Here is a 27,841-nt window from a genome sequence, read left to right on the forward strand (position 1 = left end):
TTTTTCAGCTACTGTAACTGAATGACTGCATTCTCGATTATCATATTTATCATTTTTATCCTTATTCGTATACTTAACTCCTTTAAGGCAGAGCCGAGATTTTTGGAAATGTTCATAGGTAATGCTTCCGCTGCAATATGCTTAGATATATAGAGAAAAAACATAATTGATATTTTCTTTGAAATAAGGCGCGCGTAGTTATAAGATTAAGCGGGAAGAATGGGAGATCAAATAAAAGTCGCTTAACTTATTAGCACATATCTAGCATACCTGTACCATTCTTTCGAAGGTCATTCCTGTTGAAAAATTCATGCATCTATTGATGTATCGTCTACAAGGACGATGCGGTACTTTGTGAATTACCTGCAACTTAGATCTAGCAAATTTTCTTCATAACCTTTCAGCTTAAAAAACCTGTTGCAGCCAAATTTAGTGAAAGTTGTAGAAGTATTTCCAGTGCAATTCGCTTATGAAATGTTAAGCTATAATCGCAACGGTTTAATTTGCATTTTATTTGAATCCATCACAAATATGTAAGTTCCTCTTTCGAAACTTGTTTCCTATAGGGGATGTACTTTGTGTGAAAATACAAATAATTAGTCAAACAATTGTGGAAAGTATGCATAAAACATGTTTATTTACATGCGCTAACGCTTTACTCAGCCAAAGTTAAATAACCGCATGGTTTCATACGCGTTTTTGTACATACGGATGTATGTATATTTTCTTATATGCAAACAGACTTATTTATGCTTGTAAGCTTATATTGAGGCATCCAGTGATCGGACTTCAAAAAAATTCTGTGTGGTAGAATCTGGGGAAAAATGTGGTAGATTTCAAAAAAATGTGGTAGATCTCTGGGTTTGGATCAAACTTTGTACAAAAATTAAAACAATTCTGCAAGGTTTCACCTAAATGGCAAACTTTTTATTTAGACTCTAAAAAAACTTAATTTTAGTATAATAAAGTGCAAGATAAAAGCTGCTAAAAATTGCGTTGAGTTTTGGCAATTTTTTTCCTTGACAGTGCAAAGCAGTATTAAGCAAATATTAAGATATTTTTCGAACATATATTAAGGTATTTCTGCAGCCTTGCGGAGTGCTGCCAGCTTTTATTTTTATCACATCACGAAGATAATTGCGATTTGCCAATTTTGAAAATTCTCAAGTAAAAGTAAATAACGCATCAGAAACCTTAGAAATTTAATTTAAATTTGCTAATACTTTCACAAAAATCACCGTTTTTTTACATTTTCGCAACTAATTCTTTTTATAAATCATATATTTTGCAATTCAACACAATAAAACCGCGTTTCCTGTCGAAAAATTTATTACTGAGAAAATTTACTATTTTACAACTTGTTTTATCCTCCCATTCGGCTTTGTTTACTTTTACTTGAGAAATTTAATTGTCGCCGGAAATGCGGAATCTTGTATTATATCATTCCATTGTTTCCATATCGTGCTTAGTGTTGGACAATTTTTGCTCTTAAATTAAGAGAATTATGTCAAGCAAAAATAAAACTACTCAGAAACGCGAATATGTGGTAGATTTCAGACCTTGAGTGGTAGATTTGGTAAATGCTCAAAAAAGTGGCAGATCTACCACAATGTGGTAGAAGTCCTATCACTGGTGGCATCATAAACACACTGCTGGCGCTACTGATTCGATTGTTTTGTTGTTTCTTTTGGTATCTGCATCATCAACATCATCGGTTGCTATCACTGTACACACTTCACTGGTTACTATTGTACCGTTTTAAGAGGTCTACCTTCCCGTCTTCTTGGCGCGCCACCATTGTTGGCGTTTGGTCACCCCCCAACCACAGTTGAGTCAGACCCGACAATTACTACTTCATATTCACCCTCTCATTCTTCCGTCCATTCGTATCTCTATGTCTTCGAATTATTCACTTTTTCAGCAAATTTGGCCCCTTTTGCCGTCGGACAAACTGACAACTGGGTGGCTGCCACTCCGCCCCAGCATTTCTTTGTCTGGCAATTCAGGTCGGTTTCCCACCCCTCGTTATTGTGCTACTCTTCTTTAGCTGTGAGCGAACAACGTATTGATGTACTGATGCTGCTGCCGGTCGTACTTCTTGTATTGTGAGGAGAGTTGTTGCTGGTACTCCACTAAACTCAAGTGCGTCACTGTGTGTTGGCATCTTGACATTTTTTTCTTAATATTTCATTTCCAAATAGCTTTCCTGCGCGCGCCACCTTCACCGCAAACCATCAAAGCTATACTCCATTTGAGTGTGTCTTGTTTTCCCCGTAGTCGCCCTGTCATTGCGTATATCCTTGCAATGAATTCGTGCTTTCTTCTTAATTTCAGTGTGGGTGCTTGCATGAATACACTTATGTGGGGTATGAGTATGCGTGTGCATGCATGCTGGCATTAATACAGGATTATAATGACAGCTGGCGGCAATCAGTATAATGATGAGTGAATGCTTGCATAAATTATTTGCTTCATATTGTTGTTCAACATACATATGTATTTACGTTTCTTTGGCCCCACTTAATGTTGTTTTATTAATTTTCTGCTAAGTATTTCTAAGAATCTTGCTTTTTTACATAAGAAAATTACTTCTGATATTCCAAATGCGAAAAATAAAACATCAACGGTATCGCATAACCAAATGTATCGCTTAGCTTTTAGTCTAATTAGTCTACATAAAAGAGGGGGCAGCATCCATACGAAGGCAAAATAATGTTTCTACTGTAGGAGCACATACAGTTGTCCACAAAATAATAGGAGTGCGATATTTTGACCAGTTTTGGCTATTTGTCTTTTGTTTATTTAATGTTTATTATTTTTGACGTAGAATACGTCTTACCTTAAGGTATGGGGGCTATGTTCAAATGTTGTAGTTGTAATTTTTAGAGCTTCACAAAAACGCTTATTGCACGAGAACTAATAAAGCGATTTCAAAGAAAAGTGTGGCGTTTCAAAGACAAAATTCCAAACCTGTCGACAGATTCATTTTTGTAAATAACCAATTCGGTTTCTGGGGTAAAAACAACGGTAAACATTGCCTTATTTTGGGGTCAATTTTGAGCCTTTAAAGTGCTCTAGCAACTTATTGTTGGCATATATAACTTTCATTTTCGGGATATAGGTTCTTTGGAGCAGTAGAAATATTATCGGGTACAAATTTTATATAAATTTAACAAATATTGAGCATTTTAAGGCAAAAAATTGTTGAAAAAATTTGCAAATTTTTTTCATTACCAAAATGCTCGAAAACCGCTTGAATGATTTTGTTTTTGTTTTCTTTAATCAAAAATTCAAGAGTTTTCCTTTCGTTTGGTATATGGGAAGTATTGGTTGATATCTTCTATATATGTTTATTTTATTCAAATATATGGGCATAAATGATTTTCCATACAAAATCACCTCGTCATCATTTTGCAAACACGTGCACGCATTGGAAGCGTGGGAAGGAGACAAAAAGTATGTATGTGTCCGTAAGTACATATTTCGGGGTTTATCGGTATAATAATCGATACTTTGTCGGTTTTATTACCGATGTTTTTATCGATTTTGCTATCGAAATTTTTATCGATAATGTTATTGATTTTGCTATCGATATTTTCGGAACTTATCGATATAATGATCGGTATTTTTTCGATTTTGTTATCGATATTTTTTCTCGATTTTGTTATAGATATTTTGTTGACTTTGTTGTCGATTTTGTTATCGACACTGTAATCGATTTTATGATAGATTATTTATCGATTTTGTTATCGATATTTTTATCGATTTTGTTATCGATTTTATTACCGATATTTTTATAGATTTTGTTGTCGGTATTTTAATCGATTTTGTAATCGATATTTTTACCGGTTTTGTCATCGATATTTTTATTGATTTTGTTTACGATTTAGCTATCGATATTATTATTGCTTTCGTTATCGATATTTTCATCGAATTGTTATCGATATTGTTATTGGTTTTGCTATCGATATTTTCGGAACTTACCGATATAATGATCGATACTTTTATCGATTTTGTTATCGATATTTTTTATCGATTGTGTACTCGATTTTGCTATCGATTTTGTCATCGATACTTTTATCGGTTTTGTTACCGATATTTTTATCGATTTTGCTATCGATATTGTTATAGATTTTTATAGGTTTTATATTCGATATTTTTATTGATGTTGCTATCGATATTGGTATCGATATTTTTATGGATTTTCTTATGGATTTTGTTATCGACTTTATAATCGATTTTGTTATCGACTTTGTTATCGATTTTGTAATCGATATTTTGATAGATTTTGTAATCGATTTTGTAATCAGTATTGTTATCGATTTTGCTATCGATTTTGCTTTCGATATTTTTTCGGTTTTGATATCAATATTTTCATCGATTTCTTTATCGATGTTTTTATCGATTTTGCTACCGATATTATTATCGCTTTTGTTATCGATATTTTTTGCTTAGTGTGTGCTTTTGTTTTTTTTACTTGGATATTCTCTTAACCATACCACGTATTCTACGTTTAAATTTAGCGGCTGTATCTCCGATACAGCCTGCAGGCCAAGACGAAGGAGCTGGACTGTTCCTTTTTTTATAAAAGCCTAGCTGGCTATACAACAAACACCATATAAATTCAGATTTTAAACTTTGTATAAAAATTATAAAAATTTTGCAATTTTTCACCCAAATTTCAAACTTTTTAATCAGAATCTTTAGAAAAAATTCTGGTATGCAGTTTTATAGCACATTCAATTCTAGTCTGAAGAAGTGCGAGTTTCAAGCGGCTAAAAAATTCCGTTGATTTTTGAGAATTTTTTTGGTTAAAGGTGTTTCACGTTTTTTCCATACAAAGTATGTCGACAATTTTCTTTTATATGGAGGACACTGCCAGACTAGAATTGAATGTGCTACAAAACTGCATACCAGAATTTTTTCTAAAGATTCTGATTAAAAAGTTTGAAATTTGGGTGAAAAATTGCAAAATATTTATAATTTTTATACAAAGTTTAAAATCTGAATTTATATGGTGTTTGTTGTATAGCCAGCTAGGCTTTTATAAAAAAATAATAAACATTAAATAAACAAAAGACAAATAGCCAAAACTGGTCAAAATATCGCACTCCTATTATTTTGTGGACAACTGTATGTAAATATTCCCCAAATCCGTTATTTTTAACGTCTAAAGGGATAGCCCGAATAATATCAAAATAAAGTTAAAACAATAGCTAAAATATTTAGTTGTGATCACCGGTGCAGTTTTAGTTATTAGCAGCTAATCAATTCTGTGGCATTCGTGCTGTTTCGTGAACTACAATGTGCTAAATTAAATGTTTCAATAGAGACGCGAAGCAGTTATTATTAGTATTTATGCCGTCAATAAGTTTCAAAATTGGAAATTAAATTTAGCTATATCCACTCGACCACGACGATATTAAAGCAGCAATAATGCGATTTTAAGCAACCGGGCCCCCGGAGCCGACGGCATTCTGGCTGTTAAGCAGATGAATTAATGGCTGAAGCCTAGAATCTTAGTGTACTTTGTCCAATCCACAAGAAGGGAGACCCCGTCTTTGCGCCAATTATCGCAGAGCAAGCCTACTCAATATGGCGAACAACGTCTTGTCGACGATATTGTGCGAAATATTGAAGCTCCTCACGAAACAACTGATTGAATTTTATCAGTGAGGCTTCGGACCAAATAAGTCCGCCGCTGAGCAGCACGTAATGCTGTGTGCTGTATATGATACAAAATATGGAAATCGACGCACACCATCTTTTTCTGGATAACAAAACCGCTTCTAATAGCAAAATTTGCGATCCCCCCAAAACTAATACCGCTACGTAGAGCGACGTTAAGCTAAGCATACACGGTAGAGAAAAAAACGCGAGACTTAGACAAAAATCTTGCTAGAGACGTGTAAACACTCAATAGAGTTCTACGAGAGACTTACCTACACAGTCTACGTGAGAGTTATTTAGCAAGACTTTTTCGCCGTGTATACAGTCCATCGCTGCTAGATCGGTAACTTTGCGACAACTCTATGCTCTATTTGGCAAGCTAAATAGAGTTTTTTTTTCTCTACGGAGAAGTATGCATGGTACAGTGTTGACTATGAATTTCATCACATTTTGTTAAAATTTGAAATGGCTAACGATACGCGCACACTGCAGCCGGAATCGGCTGAATTGTGCTCGGCCGGTATCGGCTATATGGGGGCGATATGAATAAACACTTGTGATTATATGAGCGCTCTCAACATAAAGCGATAACCGGACCGACATCGGCCATTGACGTCCGACAGTGACGATAAATTCAAACATGTTTGTTTTTCTCGTCCGATGTCAGGTGGAAAATACCAAAATGGACTACGAAAAATTAACTTATTGGGTGCAAAAACAAAAAAAAAAATACATATAAAATCACATGTTTAGAGTATATCAATTCAAATGTATCAAAATATTTCACTGCTCACAAAATTGTAATGAAAACTAGATTTGTGTGTACAAATACGGCCGGCAAATAATCTGATTAGGTGTGCGCATCAGTTCGGACGGTCAAATTGCTCGGCCGAAAAAGGTCGGCCTATCGGATGCAATGTGCGCCTAGCGTAAGACATTAAATCGTTTATTCGGTACAACCACACCATTTGAGGTATGGATTCCCTGAGGCATAACCATTGGTTAAAATAAAAGGGGTATTCACAAAATTGAGCAAATGGCCTGGCACTCTGGCAACAGTCGTTGCTTGAGCTAATCTCCTCTTTTGCCAGAGTGCCAGGCCACTTGCTCAACTTGGTGAATACCTACATATACATATGTAGTACTTTGGCTGGAACTGCTCGGAGAAACTCCTTTCAAGGGAATTTTAAATATTAAAGATTGTTTGCAGTGAGTTCAAAAGTACACATAGTACCGAAGAAAGAGGTTGCCATGTTTAATTTTTAGGTACATTTGCCTACTTTTAAGTAACAATTTTTTCGGAAAATAAGTACAATTTAAAAATTCAATTCTTTTCCAAATTGCCAAAATGTATTTTACAACGTCAACAAATAGGTGAATGCTGTCAAATCGACGAAGGGTTAGCGCTCCGCTGATGGCGCCAATTATATTTTCTACATGGTGGCTCTGTTATATGTGATATTGGCAACGTAGAACTCACTATAGATTTGTTCATTACATAGATATGTACGAGGGTTGATATTAACATCTTTCACCTTAAAAGCTTCTATTGTTATCAGGCGGCATCTGACGGTTCCATTGAAAAGTTTGGTATATTTTTCCTTAAACGCCCTCAGGTGTTTAAAGTGGCTTTAAATATTCATCTCAGCAAAAAAATAAAAAATCAATTAAACCATAAAGATTTTCGTACGATTAATTTTCACAATTTTCGACGTGGATTAACAAGACAAGAATGCATCGATGAACTAAAATCTTTGTACTGGGAACAAGCGCCATCCTTTAGCACCATATAAAACCGGTGAAAAGAATATTCTTTTGGTTGCCCATCCACGAATTCCGGGAAGGTTTTGACGTAGAATATGTCTTACATTTCAATATGAAGGCTCTGCTCAAATGTTGTATTTCTAATTTTTAGAGCTTCACGAAAACGCTTATTGCTGGAGACCCCTGAAGGGATTTCAAAGAAAAGTGCGGCGATTCAAAGATAAAATTCCAAACCTATCGACAGATTCATTTTTGTAAGTAACTAATTCGGTTTGTGTCGTAGGAGCAACGGTAAATATTGGCTTATTTTGGGGTCAATTTTGAGCCTTTGAAGTGCTCTAGCAACTTATGATTTGAATATATAACTTTCATTTTGGGATATTGGTTCTCTGGAGCAACGGAAATATTATCCTGTACAAATTTTATATAAATTCAACAAATATTGAGCATTTTAAGGAAACAAATTTTTGAAAAAATTAGCAAATTTTTTTATTACCTATATACTTGAAAACTTCTCAAATGATTTTAGTTTTGTTTTCTTTAATCAAAAACTCAAGTTTTTTCCTTGTTACAAAGTTAATATAAGTAATAGGTTAAATAAATGACTTCAATATGAGTATAAATCAAAATTGCTTTGAAGAAACTTTATTTCCAAACTGCATGTAGGAGGGTTGCCACCTGATTTTATAATTAAATTCAATTTGAATTAAGAGTATTACATAATATAAATATGTATCACAATACAAGTGTCAGACGAAAAAGTTTTAACGAAGTTCTGATTTAAAAATAATTTGAACAGGACTGCCATCTGTTTGAAAAGTCGAATAAAATTAAATTCTATGGCATATTGCAATACGTCAAACAAACGAGTATTAAGAAATATTTAGTTTGAGCATTTATAACATTAAAGGGGATTTTCACCTGTGTAAAAATTTAAACGCAAATTATTTAATAAATCCAATAAATTATTAATGTATGAGTATTAATTGACATGCGTTAGGATTTTTTTTCTGAACTTGACTTAAGAGGGTTACCATGTTTTATAAATTAAATTCAACTTGAATTGAGGGAATCAAGGTTTTGGTTCTGAAATATTGTGAATAGGGTTGCCACCTGTTTTAAAATTAGAATTTAATTAAAGTATGCATAACGTCGATGTTTTTACAAAACCGCCCATCGACCAGTTGCAAAACCGGCTAAATCGCCGTTGTGGCAAATATGACATTTGATAACCCTGAACTCCAGACATCGAAATTTATGCATAAAAATCATAGAATCGTTATTAAAACAACAGATTTGTAAAATTATAGCCAGAGAAAATGCCGTCCACCAAAGCAATGCCTTTAAAGAAAAACCGTTTTTCCGCTCTCCTGTAATATTTAAGTGCCGTAAGATAGTTAAAAGTTAAATGAAATATTAAAATATGAAGTGAAACGAAGGTGATAAGATATCCTTAGTTTGAATATTTAGAATATTAAAGAGGGTTGCCATCTGTTTAAAAAGGTGAACTCAAGTTATTTAATAAGTTAAAGCAATTATTAAAATTATGGGTTTAAAATCCGAAATGGGTTTAAAAAGGTTTTATTTCTGAATTGTTTTTAGAAGCGTTGTCACGTATTTAAAAAAATCAAATTTAACTTAATTCATCAGGCTCGTGAAATACATATGTAGGTATCACAATATCAGAAGCAAGATAATTGTTTATTTCTTAACTTTATTCAGGAGGGTTGCCAGGTGTTTCAGAAGTCTTAGCTAACTTTCGCACAAATGCGAAGATGAGCACGAACAAGAAGAAGAATACTAATACGGGAATAACGGAACTGGTAGTTAATATGCACATATGCTAACAGTTATTGAGAAATCTTTTAGCTTAACAACTTACCTCCAACCGCTACGCATGTTATATTGATGACTGATCCCTCGTTGTACGGACCCAATTTGTAATCTTTTATCGTCGCCCCTTTACTGTCCAGAATTATTATTGACTCAGGAGGTGCTAGAAATAAAATGAACAAATAATTTTTGTTATTGGTTAGATATAGGAAATAAAGCGAAGGTTTGTGAATGAGTAGGTGAGTGCATGAGTATGTTTGTTGCTCTTTCACGATAAAACGGCTAAACGGATTTCAATGAAATTTCGCATACAGATAGGGTATAGCTCAGATTATCATATAGGATATTTATCAAAGACGGTTGCCACCTTTTTAAAAAATCTATTAATGAATAAGTTAAATATAATACTACAACAATGTGATCGAAATGGGTTCCAAAGCGATTTATTTCAAAAATACATATTTTTAATGGGATCAAACGAAAATGTGTCACGAGCGATTTTCTTTGCGAAGGCTGCGACCTGTTTATTTTTAGTTTTAAAATCAGTTTAATGAACAAGTAAAATTTATTTAGAAATTTTTATTTCACAAATATTTTTTAAAGTGGCTGCCAGTTTATTAATTTTATTAGACCCGCAGATACGTTATCCGTCGTTATCCGATATATTGGTTTTATGGGCCAAAGTTATGCGGTAACATATGTACATAAAAAAAATATATTCCGACGAATTGATAACCTTCTACTTTTTGTGAAGTCGGTTAAAAATAATAAATAAAAAATAAAGAAAGGAAAAAAAATCATTCCTGCCCGAGGAATCGATCTCGGATCTTTTGAATAGCATGCCAGTGCTCTGCTCAGTCAGCCATTGCGACTGCTGAGGGAGCGCGCGGAAAATGGTATATGTAAATACTTATTTTTATGTTTGATATCAAACTGAAAGTAAAAAGTGAGTTAAGCCACAAAAAAAAAGGCCGTAACTTGGAACATACTTACTTTTAACTCTGAGAGAAAACATTAACTAGAATATTTAACGATCGTTAGTTAAGTGCCCGTTAGAGCTTATTTAATAAGTGTTTCTGATTGTGACTGTAAATAAGATTTAATAATATCAAAATCATAAAAAAGCTATATCTATCTTATAATAATTCATCAGACTTGAGTTATTCTTCTGAGAACATTGCATGCAAGACGGAGCGTAAAGTATGTGACTCACCCGCCGAGTGCCAGTGAGGTCTACCACAGATAAGGACTGGGAGCCATCGGGTCTGCACCTAAAAAAACTCATTTTGGCCTCAGTCTCACAAGGTTTAGTTACAAGTAGTTAGGTAGGAAAGTGCAGATAACGTATGTTACCAACATGAAAGTAAATAACTTCACAAAAAACGTAGACGGTAGGTGGCGCGTGGTCGATATATTTCGAAAACCTGCATTATTGCTTGTATATATAATAACTGTATATTACTTACATGGAAAGGAATACTGCACAAAATAAATTCACCGGTAGGTGGCGTAGGAGTCGAGCTCTTTGGAGATATATATATTTTGAAAGTTTGTTTTAAAAGCTTTTTATATTAACTAATTTACTTTTCACTAAACATATTGTAAAATAAAAAAAAAAAACGGTGTCAATGATACGGCTCGGGCGGGGCGCTGAGGCCGACCATGCTTAGAATGTCTTTTTTTCAAGATTTTTCAAACAACGCATGGTAGTACAATTGTAGCGTATTCTTCATTGTCACTCAGTATTAGATAATACGACGTACTTGAACCACGGAATACATTAAGCTTCAGCTCACTTCACAGATTTTAAATCGTATGTAAGTATATTTTTTCCAAATCTCTAAGCTGCATCGCGAATTTTTTATACATTTCTCCTCAGAATACCAAATTAAAACGGAAAGAAAATAATCGCAATACATTCTCCCCTAGTAATTCTTAACTTTGGTAAGATCTGTTTCATTATTATACATATATAGACATATTTATATATATTTAATGCTTCATTGCCACTTTCATTAAAAGCATTGCTTGCCGACGTCAACGTCACCAACATGTCTCTCAACAGTTGAAAGCTAAATAAGCTCGATACCAGTCAACCACTCAGTTGGTTAGGGCGCGTACTCGCACACATACGTACTCTATTTTGCTGATATACATATGAATTTGTACATACATACATATGTCCGTGAGTAGATAAAATGCAATGCAAGTGAGGGGAGAAGAGTTTTGTAAACGCCCACTAGCGTGCATGTGCGGCACGATCAAGCGTAGGAATTTTATTAAAAAATACTTATACGTCCCGGATGGCCTAGCATGTCAACAACGCATGCCATACTTATGGGAATTTCCACATACATACTTATGTATAGTACATTTGTAGTTTTTTTTTTTCTGATTTAAGGGCGTTTAAAAGTGTGTGCGCGTTGGTAACTTTTGTTGTATTTTTGTTACAATGCTTTGATTTTCTCATACCACCCGCTGCCATGGGAAATGCAAGAAAGCAATAAGATTCCGTTGAACGGGGAATGCGGGTGTAAAGCGAATGTCATGAGCTGTGTGACATAATGAAACGTTTTCTGCTTATGTATGTATTTGCAGTGATTTTTTTAGATTTGTATTTGTATTTAGCACCTTTTTTCGTTTTCTCAACTGACGTAATTACACAGCAACGCCTTGGCCGAGGGTGTGGAATATTGATTTTTGTAGTGGAACAGTTTTAAGGCTCCTTGCCATTCGAGACTTTCGAAGCAACTTAAATGCTTAAATTTGCAGAGTAAAAATCAAGTTGTAAAAGTTTCAAGGTTTCGAAGTATGTTCAGTATGGCGGTGTGCAGAATATGGTTGGCATTTCGCACGCACACTAAAAGTTTTCACGGTGTAGGTACTCAGGCGTTCACTGGCACTTTCCGTTTTTGAAACTTTAGTTTTAGCCTTAGATTCAACAAAGAAAGCTTCGGTGCACTGAACACATTTATGTTTGTGTAGTTGGCTGAACTTTGAGTTGATGCAAAAACAAATGCATACAAGAGCAAACATTATAATCTTGGGCAATGCTGCTGAAAAAATATAACAACTGGAGAAATACAAAATTCAGTTTTCTCTTTCAAATCGTTTTCTATTCCAACATAATTCCGAAGAAATTCCATTCTCATGTTTGTTCAAAATCCAGAGTTGTAAGAAAGTTAGTAGATTGCTCACTACAATTATGTTATAACACATATGGAGTGACCTAGAGTTTTTCTCTGACTTTGAATGGCAAATGGCTTTATAGAGAATCCTTTTCAAGGCAGAAATACACTCCGGGGTTACCGGAGGGGTAGCCCGCATCCTTAACCACTCAGCTTACTTTAATAAAATACCACGTTTAAAAGACGTTCGGACTTAAGAACTTGTTTTCCTATCAAGTTTTTTTTTTTATGAATTTACAAAGAAACAAACGTGTTAGATATTGCCATTCTATATGGAATAAAGAAAAATATATCGTCGATGTTTTTGCAAAACCGCCCATCGCCCAATTGCAAAACCGGTCCTCAAATTTTACAGGAGAGCGAAAAAACGGTTTATTCTTTGAAGGCATTGCCTTGATAGGCGGTATAAATATCGATGTCTGGAGTTCAGGGTTACCTCAAATTTCATTTTTGCTTCAACGGCGATTTAGGTGGTTTTGCAACTGGCCGATGGGCGGTTTTGTAAAAACATCGACGATGTGTATAATTCCCAAACATATTCGAATTCGAGAATTCGCCCGAGGTTAGATTAATACAGACATTAAAAACTTTCTCGATTGCGGTATATATTTACATATAACTCAATTTAGAAACCTTTTGTATAGTCCAATTTCGGAAAAATTCTCAGTTGTGCCCAATACTGGGTGAGCTAACATCAGAGTGTCCAGATTTGGCGATTTAGCGCTAATTTGGCGATTTTTTTTAATATTTGCACGTAAAAATTTTTCGAAATCGCCATTGGCGATTTTTGGCGTTTTTTTCCCTTCAAATAAATTTTTTCCAATTATAAAAATATACAAAACTTACTTTTGCACTATAATTTTACAGAAGAGTCTAATGAACTGCGTGATAAACTAGACTTAAGAAGCATATTAAAAACTGTCAACAATTTTTAATTACCCTAATCGAAGAACTTTTGAAACGATTACCTAGTCAATTAAATACTTTTAAAAAAACTTTGATTTCGACACCAGAAAAGTGTGTGAATTACAAGAGTTTCAGCGACCTGCCAATTCACTATTTGAATTTGAAGGAAAGAGAAGCAGCGGAAACTGAATATTTAAATCTTTTAAAACTTTCCCATGGAATAACTTTTTTCGGAATGGCATTCCATTCGACTCTGAAGAATCTGGGATAATTGCTTACGGAGTGAAAACCGCAACAGGCAATAAAATGTTTGGAAATATAAGTAAAGTAGCCTTCATATTATTATCCTTGCCGCACTCAAATGCTTTTGTTGAGCGCGCTTTTTCCGTAATGAATTCAACAAAAACTAAGATTCGAAATAGGATGAGGTTGAACAGCCTTAATTCAATAGTTCGAATAAAATGTGGTATGAAGGCTAATAGTTTCTGCTGCAAAACGCAGCAAATCAAATCTCATTTTTAAACTAAAAGATTTGTTAAGTCGATTTCATTGATTTTACTAAAAAAAAGAGGGCGATTTTTGGCGATTTCTTTTCCGAAATTGTGCTTTTTTTAAATCATCTGGACAACCTGACTTACATTTGCATTTGCTTTCATATTTAGAGCGATGAACGCTTCGTTTTTTTCAGATTGGCTCTTTGTTTGTGAATTATTTCGAATTTCGCTGAGCTTTCAGTTGCAATGATCTGGCGACAATATTCGATGCTTGCTCAAATTCAATTCAAAAATTATTTAAAAATATAAAAAATTAAATGCGGGAAAATATGCTAAGGACACATACATACGTCCTCGTCCAGTATCATAGTCTCTTTCGAAATCTTTCAAATCTGCTGAAATTGCAGCACTGTTTCCAGCGTTCGTTTTATAACGCAGGAACACAATCTTTTTTTAAATGGTAATTTTTAGCGAGCTTGCACTTTTGTTATATTTTTTATACAAAAATTTAATGGGCTACAATACTGCGTACTCAAACTTTTTCAAAGAAATCGAATTGAAAATTGCATTTCTCCGAGTTCTGTATGAAATTAAAAAAAAAAAATCTTTTGGTTTTAGCTGTTGAATGAACTATATTTTTTTTAATAAGAAAAGTTTATTATAGACAATATAACTATTTTTCTAAAAAATAAGAAAAGTTTGGTATAAAAAAATATGACTAAACAGAATCGTCAAAACTTCAGGGTATGCATATTTTTGACGCTGACTGTATACTGTATACATGCTAACTAGTTTAGATGCTTTACTCATATATATTTACGTATGTATATAAAACGCATTTCTATTTTCACAAAACCCATCCAATCAATCACCACAAACTTTCATATCTACTGGTGTTTCATACTGCCCACTTTCGTCCTCCTTTCCATAAATTTGGTATTTCGTTCTCCGCAGCTGAGAGCACTTTTACCATCTCAACTAACCATAACAAATTTCACTCTAAACTTTCTTCTATTCCTGCATTTACTACGTTTAATTTATAAGGAAGTGGGTACCGGGAAAACAGAAGGTAAAGTTATTTTTGTACTCACAGTCATACATTCTGAAGCAGCTACACATGCACTTTGAAACATAAATACCAGGGTTGTTGCGAATATTGGCTTTAGCAATCGCAACCGCGGAGCTTCCGCATTAATTTTAATATTCGCATTCGCTTTCGCATTCGCAATAATCAGTGCGGAGCTTTTGCGAATGCGAATGTAAGTGCACTGATAAAACGCATATCTGGCAAATATATAGTTTTTTTTGTGGACCAATCTTAAAAAAAGACTACCAGACATGAAAGAGGAAAGTGTGCGCTATAACCTTAAACCACATTTTCATGATTTTCTTTTGATGTTATATTCGTTTCAATCATTTCAAATAGTGCTCTTTGGGAAATTTATTTTTAGGAAAATTTCAAAACACAGTAATTTGGCTTAGTTGTCCATATTTTTTCATATAGGGTTAGAAGTGCGCACTACCATTGGACAGGGCCAATAAGCACACATTTTTTAAAACCTGTCAAACAATGGATTACATAAACTAAAATCGAAATCGCTAATGACGATCCAGAAATTCTGAAAAAACCAAAAGAATGAGAATAAAGACTTCTTTGAAAAAAGTTTTAGAAAAAATTTGGTTTGGCGGTGTATAAACAACGATCTTGCATGATACTACATTCTTCAAGTGAAGATGAAAGTCAGGCGGATACATCTGATATTGGCAGCTCCGATGCAATTCTAAAAACGGAATTATTCTTGCACCGCAATAAAAAGGAATAAATATATTTGAAATTCATCTCAAACGTGCAGCGTCAATAGAAAGAGTTTAAAATATTGGCAAGTTTCACACGCTGATATTTGTCCCCTCGAGCGAGCAGTTGTTTAATTGCGCAGGTTTGATTTACGAACCTTTAAGAAACAGGGTATAACCTGAAAAGGCAGCATTTTAATAAGTAGTACCAGGTAGACCGAGCATACACTTTTCAAAATTTTCAAATTCTGGGTATAAATTTAAAAAAATGGCTTTTGATATCTTATAAAGTAAGTAAATTTCTTGCTTTAAAAATTAGGTGACAACCCTATCTAGAAATACGCTGGGAACAAAACCTATCTTGAGCGTATATATACTATGTATGCAGGGGCGCACCCAGGAATATATTTTAGGGGGGCTTTTATATTCCTGAAGATATATCACCGGAAAATCTGAAAATTTGCTTCAGATAATACCCTCTTTAATATACATTTATGCAAGTTTTATGTACAGTATGTAATAAATAAATAAAAGTTTTAAAATTCATAAACGGCACTTTATTTACAGATTAACAGAACTCAAACGCGTTTAACCGACTTAAAAAAAAAGGAAGGTTATCATCTCGCCGGAATACATAACTTTGGACCACGTGAACCGTTTTCAATAATCCTTTTTTTACTAGAAAGATAGTACCTCAAGGTTCGTCCCGTAAGTTGTTTTAGAGATCCGATGATTGGATCATGAAGAAATTAACGGTACCCCTAAATTTGAATATGAGAATTGAAGTCGGTTGTGTTCTTTCCTTAAAAACTACTTGCTTAATAAAAAGTTCTATAAACTCAAGATGCGCTCAACTTTCAAAAGTACATAATAAAAAACTTTAAAAAAGAGTCAGTAAAAATAAATTATTGATTCCATGAATTTTTGCACTTCTATGTTCATTTTTTCGATTTCTGATTTTCGATAGAGATGGTGATTTTTCACGATTGCTAAATTTTTTTAATATTTCAAATACCGGAAAAATTAACTGAACTCTCAAGAAAAACGAAAAATTCATATAAAACGACGGACGAGAAATGGAAAAGAAATTTTCTTCTACCAAAATTTCTTTAATCAGTTTGCAGCTCTCAAGAAAAAAAATGCTCGTATATTTATTCCCTCATGAAAATTTACAGCAAAAGCAAAGCGCTTTTTCAAGCAACAGAAATTATAATAAATATTTCTTATAATTTCCTTGAGAGCTGTATTCTTAGCTTTAAGATACAGATTGTATTTGAGGTTATTAGCTTTAGGGGGGGTTTGAACCCCAAAACCCACCCCTTGTGTGCGCTAATGTATGTATGTATACAAAAATATTCTTCTTGAAATCGAAAATATTTTCTTACTAAACTTCTCAAAAATACCTTTCAGTTGATATCCGTATTGCGATGTTTTAGTTAAATTTTGTGGAATTGAAAATAAGTGGCAATCTTACACAAATATTCTAAGAAATAACAATTATTATATATATATTATGTTGTTTTAGTATCCATGAAAAGTAATATTGTACCTTTATTTTCTAAATAAAATAAAGACTATTAAAAATTACTTCCTAACTTTTCCATTTTTTTATTTACCTAAATTATCTAATTTACTTACCTAAATTAAAGAAAGTCTAAGTTCGGGTGGAGCCGAACATTAAATACCCGGCGCAAGTATTAAATATAACTTTTTTCACCTTTCCGAAAGCTACCGCTAGATGGATACACCCCAATTTTGAGTAAATTAGCGTCCTTAAATTTGGAAGTATTCCAGTTTCAAGCATTTCTGAAATTTACCGTTATATGAAAAGCGGCCGTAATTTTAGTCCGATTACGGTTACCGATATACATATATGTGATCATAATTGGGCGGTGCCACGCCCATTTTCCAAAATTTTACCATAAACGTATTTCTTGGTAAAGAAATGTTGCAAGCATCAATTTTGAATAATTAGTATTTCCCAAAATATACGTTATATGGGATGTGGGCGTGGTTATTGTCCGATTTTTTAAATTTTCGGCCATTTGGTATGCTGTATCAAGGCCAACACTGTGCCAAGTTTGGAAGAAATTGGTGCAGCGGTTACCAAGATATACACATGTAACCATAAGTAGGCGTGGCTGCGCCCATTTTCCAAAAATTTATAACATTCTTATTTCTCGTCTGAAAATTATTGTAAATATCAATTTTGAGTGAATTATCTTCAGTAGTTACTAAAATATCGCAGTTTTCGTATTTCTGGAAATTACCGTTATATGGGAAGTGGGCGTGGTTACAGTCCGATTACGCCCATTTATAATACCAACCTACGTTGGATTAGCGGAAACCTACATACCAAATTTCGTTGAGATATCTCAATTTTTGGTCGAGTTGTCGTGTGCACGGTGGGACGGACAGACGGACGGACAGACGGACATGGCTTAATCGATTTCTCTATTCATTCTGAGCATTTATGTATACATTTGTCTATATCTATCTCGATTCGTTTTGGCTGTTACAAACACCCTTTATGCGAACAAAATTAATATACCCTTGTGCATAACTGCGCTCGGGTATAAAAATACTTGACAACCGCATTCGCATCCGCAACCGCAGATGTTAGCTTTTGAACATCCGCATCCGCATCCGCATTCGCATCTGTCTAAAATTCCACATTCGCAACATCCCTAACAAATACATACAGACGTATGCACCCTTGTAAGCCAGCACAAAAGTTTGTAATTTGGTTCTAACGAAAAGTGCAAAAATGCTGGTCGTAGGTAATTCATCTACGCAAAGATGTACAGGTGCGTACATGCATACTATTTGTGTAAACAGACACACATACATAGTTATATATGTAGATACTTCAGGAAGTAAATATGCCACTACATATTCGTACATGAAAACTGGGTTGTATTAAATTTTTGCATATTTTATTTTGACCAATAAAAGTTTATTTTACCATCTTTGTGACCTCCAAGAACGAATCTGTTGCTTTGAAATGTGTATTTATTTAAGTTTAGTTGTTGTATCAGAAGCCAACTTATTTCACTATACAAATGAAATGAATGCAATATTTTTTCTTTTAAGAGAAGCAACTGACAGGTTGAAAGGAATTTAAATCAAAAAGAGAATGGGAGTGAAGTGATGTTTATGCTCAATTTGCGTGCACAATTTAGCGAAATATTAAACTTTTTTTTTATAAATTCTTCATTACGCCGAGAAAGCTCTTGGGAAGGAAAAAATTTAAAGTAACAGGTATATGAAAAAGTTGTACCTATATTTGTGAGTGCGCTAAAAAATTCACCGAATTTAGACGTAAAGCAGTATATCTTTATGACCTTAAAATTAGTAGTAACGGACTAAGGCTAATCGATTTCGTCGCGGCTCGAGACTTGGAAGGTAAAGTAATGTTAAGATAACTGCAGCCAAAGGTGGAGGCATACTTATACTGTTAAACCAGCTATCCCTATCCTTATTGTTGACATAACGAGAAGGTCAGAATACGAAGAAATGGGAGAAGGCAGTGACCATAGCTGGACAGGGATTTAAAGCAGTACGAAGAAAAGTTGCAGTCATAACAGACTGCCAGCATATTCCCTACTAGACTCTCACACCTGTTCTTTAAGGGTACTTTTCAAAATACATGCAAGAAGGAAAGCTACACGTCCCGTCAACTGCACATTGTACATTAACGTGAGTTAGGCAGAGTTAAGCCACGTACGTTGTTGCACGCACTAGACGCGAAAGGTACGATATCATTGTCAATGATGTTCCATGATATGCTTGGTAAATTAAAATCACCCAACACAATCATTGAATCACAGGATTTAGTCAGCAAATTAACTGATTTCAGTAAAGAGATGAGTCGTGAATACACCAATGTGTCAGATCGGGGAGGGATATAGCATAGAGCTAAGTAAACAGACCCTTTTCCAGCCTGTACACGAATGCATTTGAATTCTACTGAATCGATGTGTGGAAAACTAACTTCTTCAGATGGTATTGAAGAGTCTACAGCGAAGAGTACGCCACCGCCGATTCTGTCCTCCCTATCTTGTCTATAGATATGATAATTATTTGGAAGAATCTCTGAATTGAAAATGTGAGGTTTCAGCCAAGTTTCAGTAAAAGAAAGGATATTATAATTACATTCAAGGCCTTTAAGGTATAAGTTCGTTAATTTTGTATTTAAGTCTCTTACATTTTGGTAATAAATACTTAAAGCAGATTTAATAATAAGTTTTTTGATTCAGCGTTATGACGGGGAATATTAGCTAAGCTAAGTTATATTATTCTCAAAGTCTTTCTAAGACACCAAATTAAAAAGCTAGAAATTTACCAGACGCCATATTGGATTCGCCATTTTGAATTTTCTAATTCTGACAGTGGATTTCTTTGCCGCACTGGTTAGAAAATCTGAAATTCCGGCACATACACACAAATATATTTAAGGTCGTATTTCTGCTTAAACTGCTTAATTTCAACTACTTGTATGCAATTGCATTAGGTGGGGTATAAATTTATTCGAAACTAAATCGTCACTAGACGCGAAAAAAGGCGCGAGCTCAAAAGTTGACAGCGAAAAAAGGCCCATAAAAAACTTTAGCGAAGGAAGACTCTGAACATAGTTGCAAGCGAAAAAGGTGGCGTTAAAATATTTGACGGCGAAGAAAGATGCGTAAACTTATTTTCGCGGTTAACTATGTTTGCGTAAAGAGTTTTCCGGGAATGATGATGAAGTGACAGTCCTTGTCCAGGTTTGAATCTATGTTTACGCGTCTCTCTTCGCCGAAGTTTTTCTTAAGCGTATTTTTTCGTAAAATTCTTTTTGGCGTCTTTTTCGCCGTCAAAACACTAGCGCGCTTATTCGTGTATAGTGACGATATGTTTACTTAAGTACACTCGCGTAAGTTGTAAATAGGAAAATCGTTTCTAGGAGGGGGCACAGAAACACAGTTTTAGCCTTTATTGGGTAAGTCCTTGAGAATGGCTTCACTTAGGATAGCCTACCTAAATTATCTTCTGGTTATGCATATACATATGTACCTAATGGAAAAAAATGATCATGGAGCGCATTGTAGAATATTGCTAGATAAGAATGAAAGGTTGCTAATGGCTATGAGAATTTTTTCCTCTCCTGAACAATTTTTAAATTGGGACAACTTTTCACTCCAAGCTAGCGATATGAGAAAATTTTCTAATGAATCCAAGGCAAGTAGTTAATACCACGTTAAAGGCGACAAATATGTTTCCAAGTTCCGCGAATAGTAAAGACAAATTTGTTATTTTATTATTAACAAAATTCCAAAAGTTTAGGGTTTCATACACAATCATTCACCTCTGCGGATTGTGCCACAAAACAACATTGCTTATCATACCACAAATTACTTCAAAATAATGCAATGCCAGAACCGAAGCATCTGTACTTAAGTATGTATCAGGAAAATATTGACACCATTTTCGCTTGAATCTTCGTTTTTGATTTGGATGACAAGTGTCATGGACGATGGAATTCAGGCTTATGACAGGCCTAATCTAAAAGTACATTTCGCCATTACTCTCGAATAAGGGCGCGCTAGTGTTTTGACGGCGAAAGAAGACGCGTATACAAGTTTTTACGGAGAAAGACGCTTAAGAAAAACTTCGGCGAAAAAATACGTGAAACCTGGTTGACGGCGAAGAAAGACGCGTAAACATAGATTTTTACCTGGACAAGGACTGTCACTTTAGCATCATTCCCCAAAAACTCTTTAGGGAATCTAAAAACTGTTACCCTCGGAAACATAGTTAACCGCGAGAATAAGTTTACGCGTCTTTCTTCGCCGTCAAATATTTTAACGCGTACGAGAAAGAAGTGACTTTCAGCAGGCCTTTTGGATGAAATTTTACCTCCTAATATTATCTACTGGATAGTATTTATCACCCCTCAGCTGTGTACATGTCCAGGAACCTGCCCTTTTTTGACATTTGTCTGAAGATATAAAGAACGAAAAAAAAAAACTAAACAGAAACAATGTAACCTCGCCAGATATTATTCAACATATTTATTAGAAAAAACGTTCCGTTGTCGATTTCCGATTTCTAATATCAAAACGCTTAACCCTTTTTTAATAGCGAAAATCTGCAAAAAATGAAATTGGTGTCTGCGTTGACCTTCATTAAATAACCAGGACAATTTAAGTATGGACCAGGACACCAGGACAATTTGTCTAAAACCAGGAAAATCTTGGAAAACTTGGGTGTATATGAGCCCTATTTTATTTAGATACTACATATTTGGCAACTTTTATAGAAATTTTTGAAATTAGCGATGGTCAAGTTTAATTTTTTTTTTTAGGAAAATAGGGGTTTTTAATTTTAACCGAAGCTTAGTCTAGAAATATATTGTTATACACAGGGTTGCCACGAAACGACGAAAACAATACTACCATCCACTTGAAAAAAATCTACGAAACCCTAAAAATATCTACCAATAACTTTGTTAATAGATATTTAAGTGCACCCAGTCATAAAATAACGTTTTTTTTTTTTTTTTTTAATTAAAAAATGGAGTGTCAGGAAATACAAGAAACCTATTTTCATGTTGTACTCGACCCTACCTACAATTGAAATTTTTAGTTAAATGAGTGGGCCTTAAACAATTTTGTTTATTTACACATTTAGCTTAAATTCTAATTCAATTTAATTTCAGTACTCAACTTAATTTACAATTTACAATTAGCTGTATAAATCTTATTTATCTTATCATTACACTTTATTTCAGTTTCACACACATTAAACTGTTGCTCTGCTAAGTGCTAACTGTCAACCATACTGATATAAAATGTCCGCATAATACTGTGCCTCTAGGCTTTTACGGAATGGAAAGGAAAATGGCGCAAGAGCAGGAAATGAAAAAAATACACTGACATTTGAATAATCAAAATTGCTACAACACAACGGCATTAAGTTCGTTCTTGTCCAAACTTAATTTTATTTTCAAATACATTTTAGTCAGCGTCTACAAACTATGTATGTATAGACATTAGGGTGGTGCAAAATGCATGTGAAAAAGTAAAGTCTGAATTTGTATGCTCTCACCACCCCCTAGGATTGTTCTGTACTGAAAAAAGTATACCCCTATTTTTGTATTTTGAAATCAAAAGATATATAGAGGTCGCTCAAAGCGTCCAAAGTTTTCCATATATTTTATATGGGGAAAAAACCACCTTTCGTAGAAATGGTCCAGAATTCTTAAAAATCAATATTTTTCTAACGAAAAACTTTGTTTCTCTGAAAGAGATTTCCAGTAATAATATCCAATTTTTTATTTAGTGAATTTTTTCATCGCAGCTATAATTTATAGGCCCTCCACACATCCACAAAAACCAAAAATCGTTGGTATAAATGGTTAAATAATCAATTGGGTATTATTACTAAAAGTCGCCTGAAGAGAACCAGAGCTTTCCGATCGAAAACTATCGATTTCAAGAATTCTATACCATTTCTACGAAAGTTTTTTTCCATTTAAAAATACCTGAATAACTTGAGCGCTTTGAGCGACCTCTAAATATTTTTTGATTTCAAAATAAAAAATTGTGGTATACTTTTTTCGATAAAGAAAAGTCCTAGGGAGTGAGAGCATTACAATTCCGACTTTACTAGTTTTGAACCACCCTAATACACATACATATATACTATATATAGCAACACTTACTTATGACAGTTAAATTCACTTTCGAGTTGCGCGTCGGACTCTTTTGAAAGTCGACTCGACAACGGTACTCGCCAGTATCCTCCGGCCGCGTTTTCACAATTTCCAATGTTCCTGTACCTCCTTCCACGGTGAAGGACAAACGATCGCGATAAAATTCATCGGACCAGTGAGTGCCTTCTGTGTAGCTCGAGTCGCGCGTATCGACGCTGTAAGCAAAGAAGAAGAAAACAACGGTTTACAAAAACTGTGATAAATACATTAAAATAAAATGGATCAAAAAATGACCAAAATAAACTCATCAATGTTTCCCTCAACTCGACGCAGCTACTTTCTTGGAAAAGGCTACTTCAGTAAATGTGAGAAAACACGATGAAACAAGTAAAAACCCCCTAAGTTCGGGTGGAACCGAACATTAGACACCTGGCGCAATTATTAAATATAGTTTTCTTCACCTTTCCGAAAACTATAGCTACGTGGTAAGCAGGGGTGATTTTATCCCTATTTCAAACATCTTCGATAAACTTATATAGTTATATGTGGGCAGTATCGCGCCCATTTTCCAAAATTCTATAATAATGTTACTTCTTTTCAAGGGAATGTTGTTTGTATAAATTTTGAGTAAATTAGCGTCCTTAAATTTCGAAATATCAAAGTTTCAAGCATTTCTGAAATTTACCGTTATATGAAAAGTGGGCGCAATTTTAGTCCGATTACAATAATTTTCAATATTTTGCTTTTAAGTGGCAAGTACAATAATCATTCCGAGTATGGTAGAAATTGATCGAACGGTTACCGAGATACACAAATGTGGTCAATGAATTTTTAACTAAATTGTTCATTTGATTGAAGTCCCGAGTGATTGCAATCATTTTTTGTTAGTCCTGACTAAGACTAAAAAAAATTAGTCTTTATTCTTTTTTTTTTTTTTGATTTATGATTCATAAATCACTTTTTTATTCATTTCTTGTTAGTCACTTGATTTCAGCCATTGGAATGCATTTTTTTCCAATACTTTGAATTATTTTCTGGGACCGAGAACGCATTCCAGTTTTGGTTTATTTATGCATGAAAACAAAAGGAAGTGTCAAAAAATGTGAACAAAACTCTAGGGAACGTTCTTAAGAAGAACAGAATGAGAACGAAAGTACCGAGATATGTTCAAGGAGGATAAAATATGAAAAAAAAAATCTGGGAAACGTTCTGCTAGAGAACAAAGCGAAATCAAAAGTTTTGAGAACTTAATGTTAAGAATGAGAGAGACGCCCGCGTGTTGAGATGATAAATCCTTTCATTGGAAACCCTGACTTTTATTTCTAAGCTAGGAAAAGTCTTGATCATTTTAACTTTTCATTGTTAGGGTGAACTGTCCATTTCTGGAACAATTTTTCACTTTCTGTGAAAAAAAAGAAAAACAAAACAAGTAAGAAAGTCTAAGTTCGGGCGGAGCCGAACATTAAATACCCGGCGCAAGTATTAAATATATGTTTTCCACCTTTCCGAAAGCTACCGCTACATGATAAGCGGGTGTATAAATATTAAGTAAACTAGCATCCTTAAATTTCGAAATATTGAAATTTCAAGCATTTCTGAAATTTACCGTTATATGAAAAGCGGCCGTAATTTTAGTCCGATTTCAATAATTTTCAACGGTTTGCTTTTACAATAACCGTACCGAGTTTGGTTCAAATTGCTAGAACGGTTAGCGAGATACATATATGTGATCATAAGTGGGCGGTGCCACGCCCATTTTCCAAAATTGTATCATAAGCGTATTTCTTGGTAAAAAATTGTTGCAACCATCAATTTTGAATAAATTAGCTTTAATATTTACTGATTTATCGAGGATTTCGTATTTTTCTAAATTACCGTTATATGGGATGTGGGCGTGGTTATTGTCCGATTTTAAAAATTTTCGGCTATTTGGTATGTTGTAGCAGGACCAACAACTGTGCCAGGTTTGGAAGAAATTGGTGCAGCGGTTACCAGGATATACACATGTAACCATAAGTAGGCGTGGCTACGCCCATTTTTCAAAAATTTTTAGTATTCTTATTTCTCGTCTAAAAGTTATTCTAAATGTCAATTTTGAGTGAATTATCTTCAGTAGTTACTAAAATATCGCAGTTTTCGTATTTCTGAAAATTACCGTTATATGGGAGGTAGGCGTGGTTATTGTCCGATTTCGCCCATTTTCAATACCATCCGTCCCACGCCCAATAGAAGTGCATGTACGAAGTTTCGTTAAGATATCTCAATTTTTACTCGAGTTATCGTGTGCACAGACGGACGGACGGACGGACGGACGGACGGACGGACGGACGGACGGACGGACAGACAGTCACCGCTTAATCGATTTCTCTTTTCATTCTGATCATTTATGTATATATTTGTATATATCTATCTCGATTCGTTTTGCCTGTTACAAACAACCGTTATGTGAACAAAGTTATAATACCCTTGTGCACAAGTGCGCTCGGGTATAAAAAATAAAAATCGTGTCGTAAGTCTTTCGTTTAGAATGTCCAAATTAAATTTGGACTGAGGGGGAATTTGTTAGATTTTATACTGATCTACATCCCAACTGTAGCAATATGATTTGCGCATACATAAGTAGTAAATGATATTTTGTATGTATTGAATTGACCTATGTTTATGTAAATTTTTTCATTTTCAATAAAATAATCAAGCAGAAAAGACTAGTTTGCGTTTAAACCGTTCTTATTTTACAAAAAGAAAATACTTAAGTATATGAAAAATGTCTTCCATAATAAGAGATTTTTCCTCCGAAGATTTCGTGGCTGATCCAACTTTTACCTTACGTGAATGCGGAGGGCGTAAGCATAATATTTTAAACGAAAAGCATTCTATGCACTTTGTTGTTTTTTCATTTTGTTCTCATGCACTTTGTTATTTTTTCATTTACATACATATGTACATATTATGTACATACATATAATAAATACAAATTTATTTCATTGGAAGTTAATGGAATTCATTGAAATTTTCTAAATATTTTATATAACACTGAAGTTTTAATTGAGCTTTTTTCCCCATTTATTTTCTAACCAAATTAGTAATATAATTCTATGAAGAAGATTGCTTTTGATTTTCATTATTCACCTCAGACTGCAAAAATGACTAATTAGTCATGAGTAACAGAAAATACTAATGACTTACACTTTGCAGTCTTTAGTCAAACATGTAATTGATGGGCTGCAGTTAAAAAGCGTTAGTCAGTGAATGTGACTCCAACGACTTAAAGTAACGAAGACTGCATTCTTTAACAACTCTGGAGGTCGTATATGGCGGTGCAACGCCCATTTCCCAAAATTTTATCATAAACGTATTTGTTGCTAAGAATTATTGCAAACATCAATTTTTAATAAATTAGCTAGAGTTAATATTTACTGATTTATCGAAGATTTCGTATTTCTCTAAATAACCGTTACATGTGATGTGGACTTGATTATTGTCCGATTTTAAAAATTTGGTGAATGGACAATCGATTGACTACAGAATTTTGCTAAAGAAAAAATTCACTACAAGGTAAGACTCTTTCTTTGGTAGACTAACAGCTGAGCTGGTAGCTGATTACTGCCGTGCTGTCCTAGTTGACTACTGTGACCGCCAAAGTTGTGCGCTCTATTATTGCAGCCCAGTGGCTCGCTATCTGCTGCAAAGTACCTAAGTAGCTACAGAACTTTTACTTTAAATCAATTAAAATGCCAAGAAGCTTAATTGGAATTCATCGAAAATGCGAAAGCGCGTACAGAATAGTTTTGCAGCTCATTAGCGGGTGACGTCCTCGTAGATGATGGTAATAAAAAACCAAAAGTGGGCAGCAGTAAAAGGGTGAGTTTTAAAGCATGAAGCAAAAATGCACAGGCGCGCGTTACAGAGGAGGAGAAAACAAAAAACTAAACGCATACTACAATGCACCAAAGTTTTGACAAAGTGACAAGTTGTGAAATAGCGAAATGGGGCATTTTATTGTTGTTCTTGGAAGCGCTGGAAGTCATCAGGGGCCAGAGGGTGTTTTGGTATGCAAAGTGACAGTGGTGGTTAAGTTTGTGATGTGATGATAAAATGCTGAGTTCCAAACTGACTTATGGACGCGCAGCTGAAAGGAATAAATGACGAATAATAATGAGCTGAGAGACATGGTAAATTAATGAAACTAGCGAGGTGGGTGCAAAAAAATTAGTGTGCGAAAATTGTGGCGAAACCAAGTAACACTTTATTTTACTCTGTGAAATTTCGTAGAAGTAATAAAGCTGTAGGTATTTAAGAGCATCGGTCTGAGAAGTTTCATAACATACGATAGAATTAATGTCTTGAATATGACTTGAACGATTTTTATACCATTTCTTGATTGTTACGGACACTAATATGCCCATGATCACTAGTGGTGACTCTGATAACCTTGCTCGATTAAGCTATTTTTACTATATTGGGGCCATAGTTTCGCGAGTATATTGTTTCGTGTTTTT

The 27,841-nt window shown here is 34.3% G+C and overlaps 1 protein-coding gene across 1 annotated transcript in view; it reads right to left on the minus strand.

Moving 5' to 3' along the window:
• Positions 1 to 27,841, minus strand: part of LOC118744850 (hemicentin-1) — a gene marked incomplete at both ends in the record, with an annotated part of 365,034 nt that overhangs the window by 100,655 nt on the left and 236,538 nt on the right. Inside the window, 2 exon segments of the mRNA XM_036478225.1 lie at positions 9,317 to 9,430; positions 23,352 to 23,557. Of these exon segments, the coding sequence (XP_036334118.1) occupies positions 9,317 to 9,430; positions 23,352 to 23,557 (320 nt within the window).

Source organism: Rhagoletis pomonella, unplaced genomic scaffold (assembly GCF_013731165.1).
Source record: "Rhagoletis pomonella isolate Grant_MI unplaced genomic scaffold, Rhpom_1.0 Rhpom_scaffold_00008, whole genome shotgun sequence".
Taxonomy (NCBI): Eukaryota; Metazoa; Arthropoda; class Insecta; order Diptera; family Tephritidae; genus Rhagoletis; species Rhagoletis pomonella.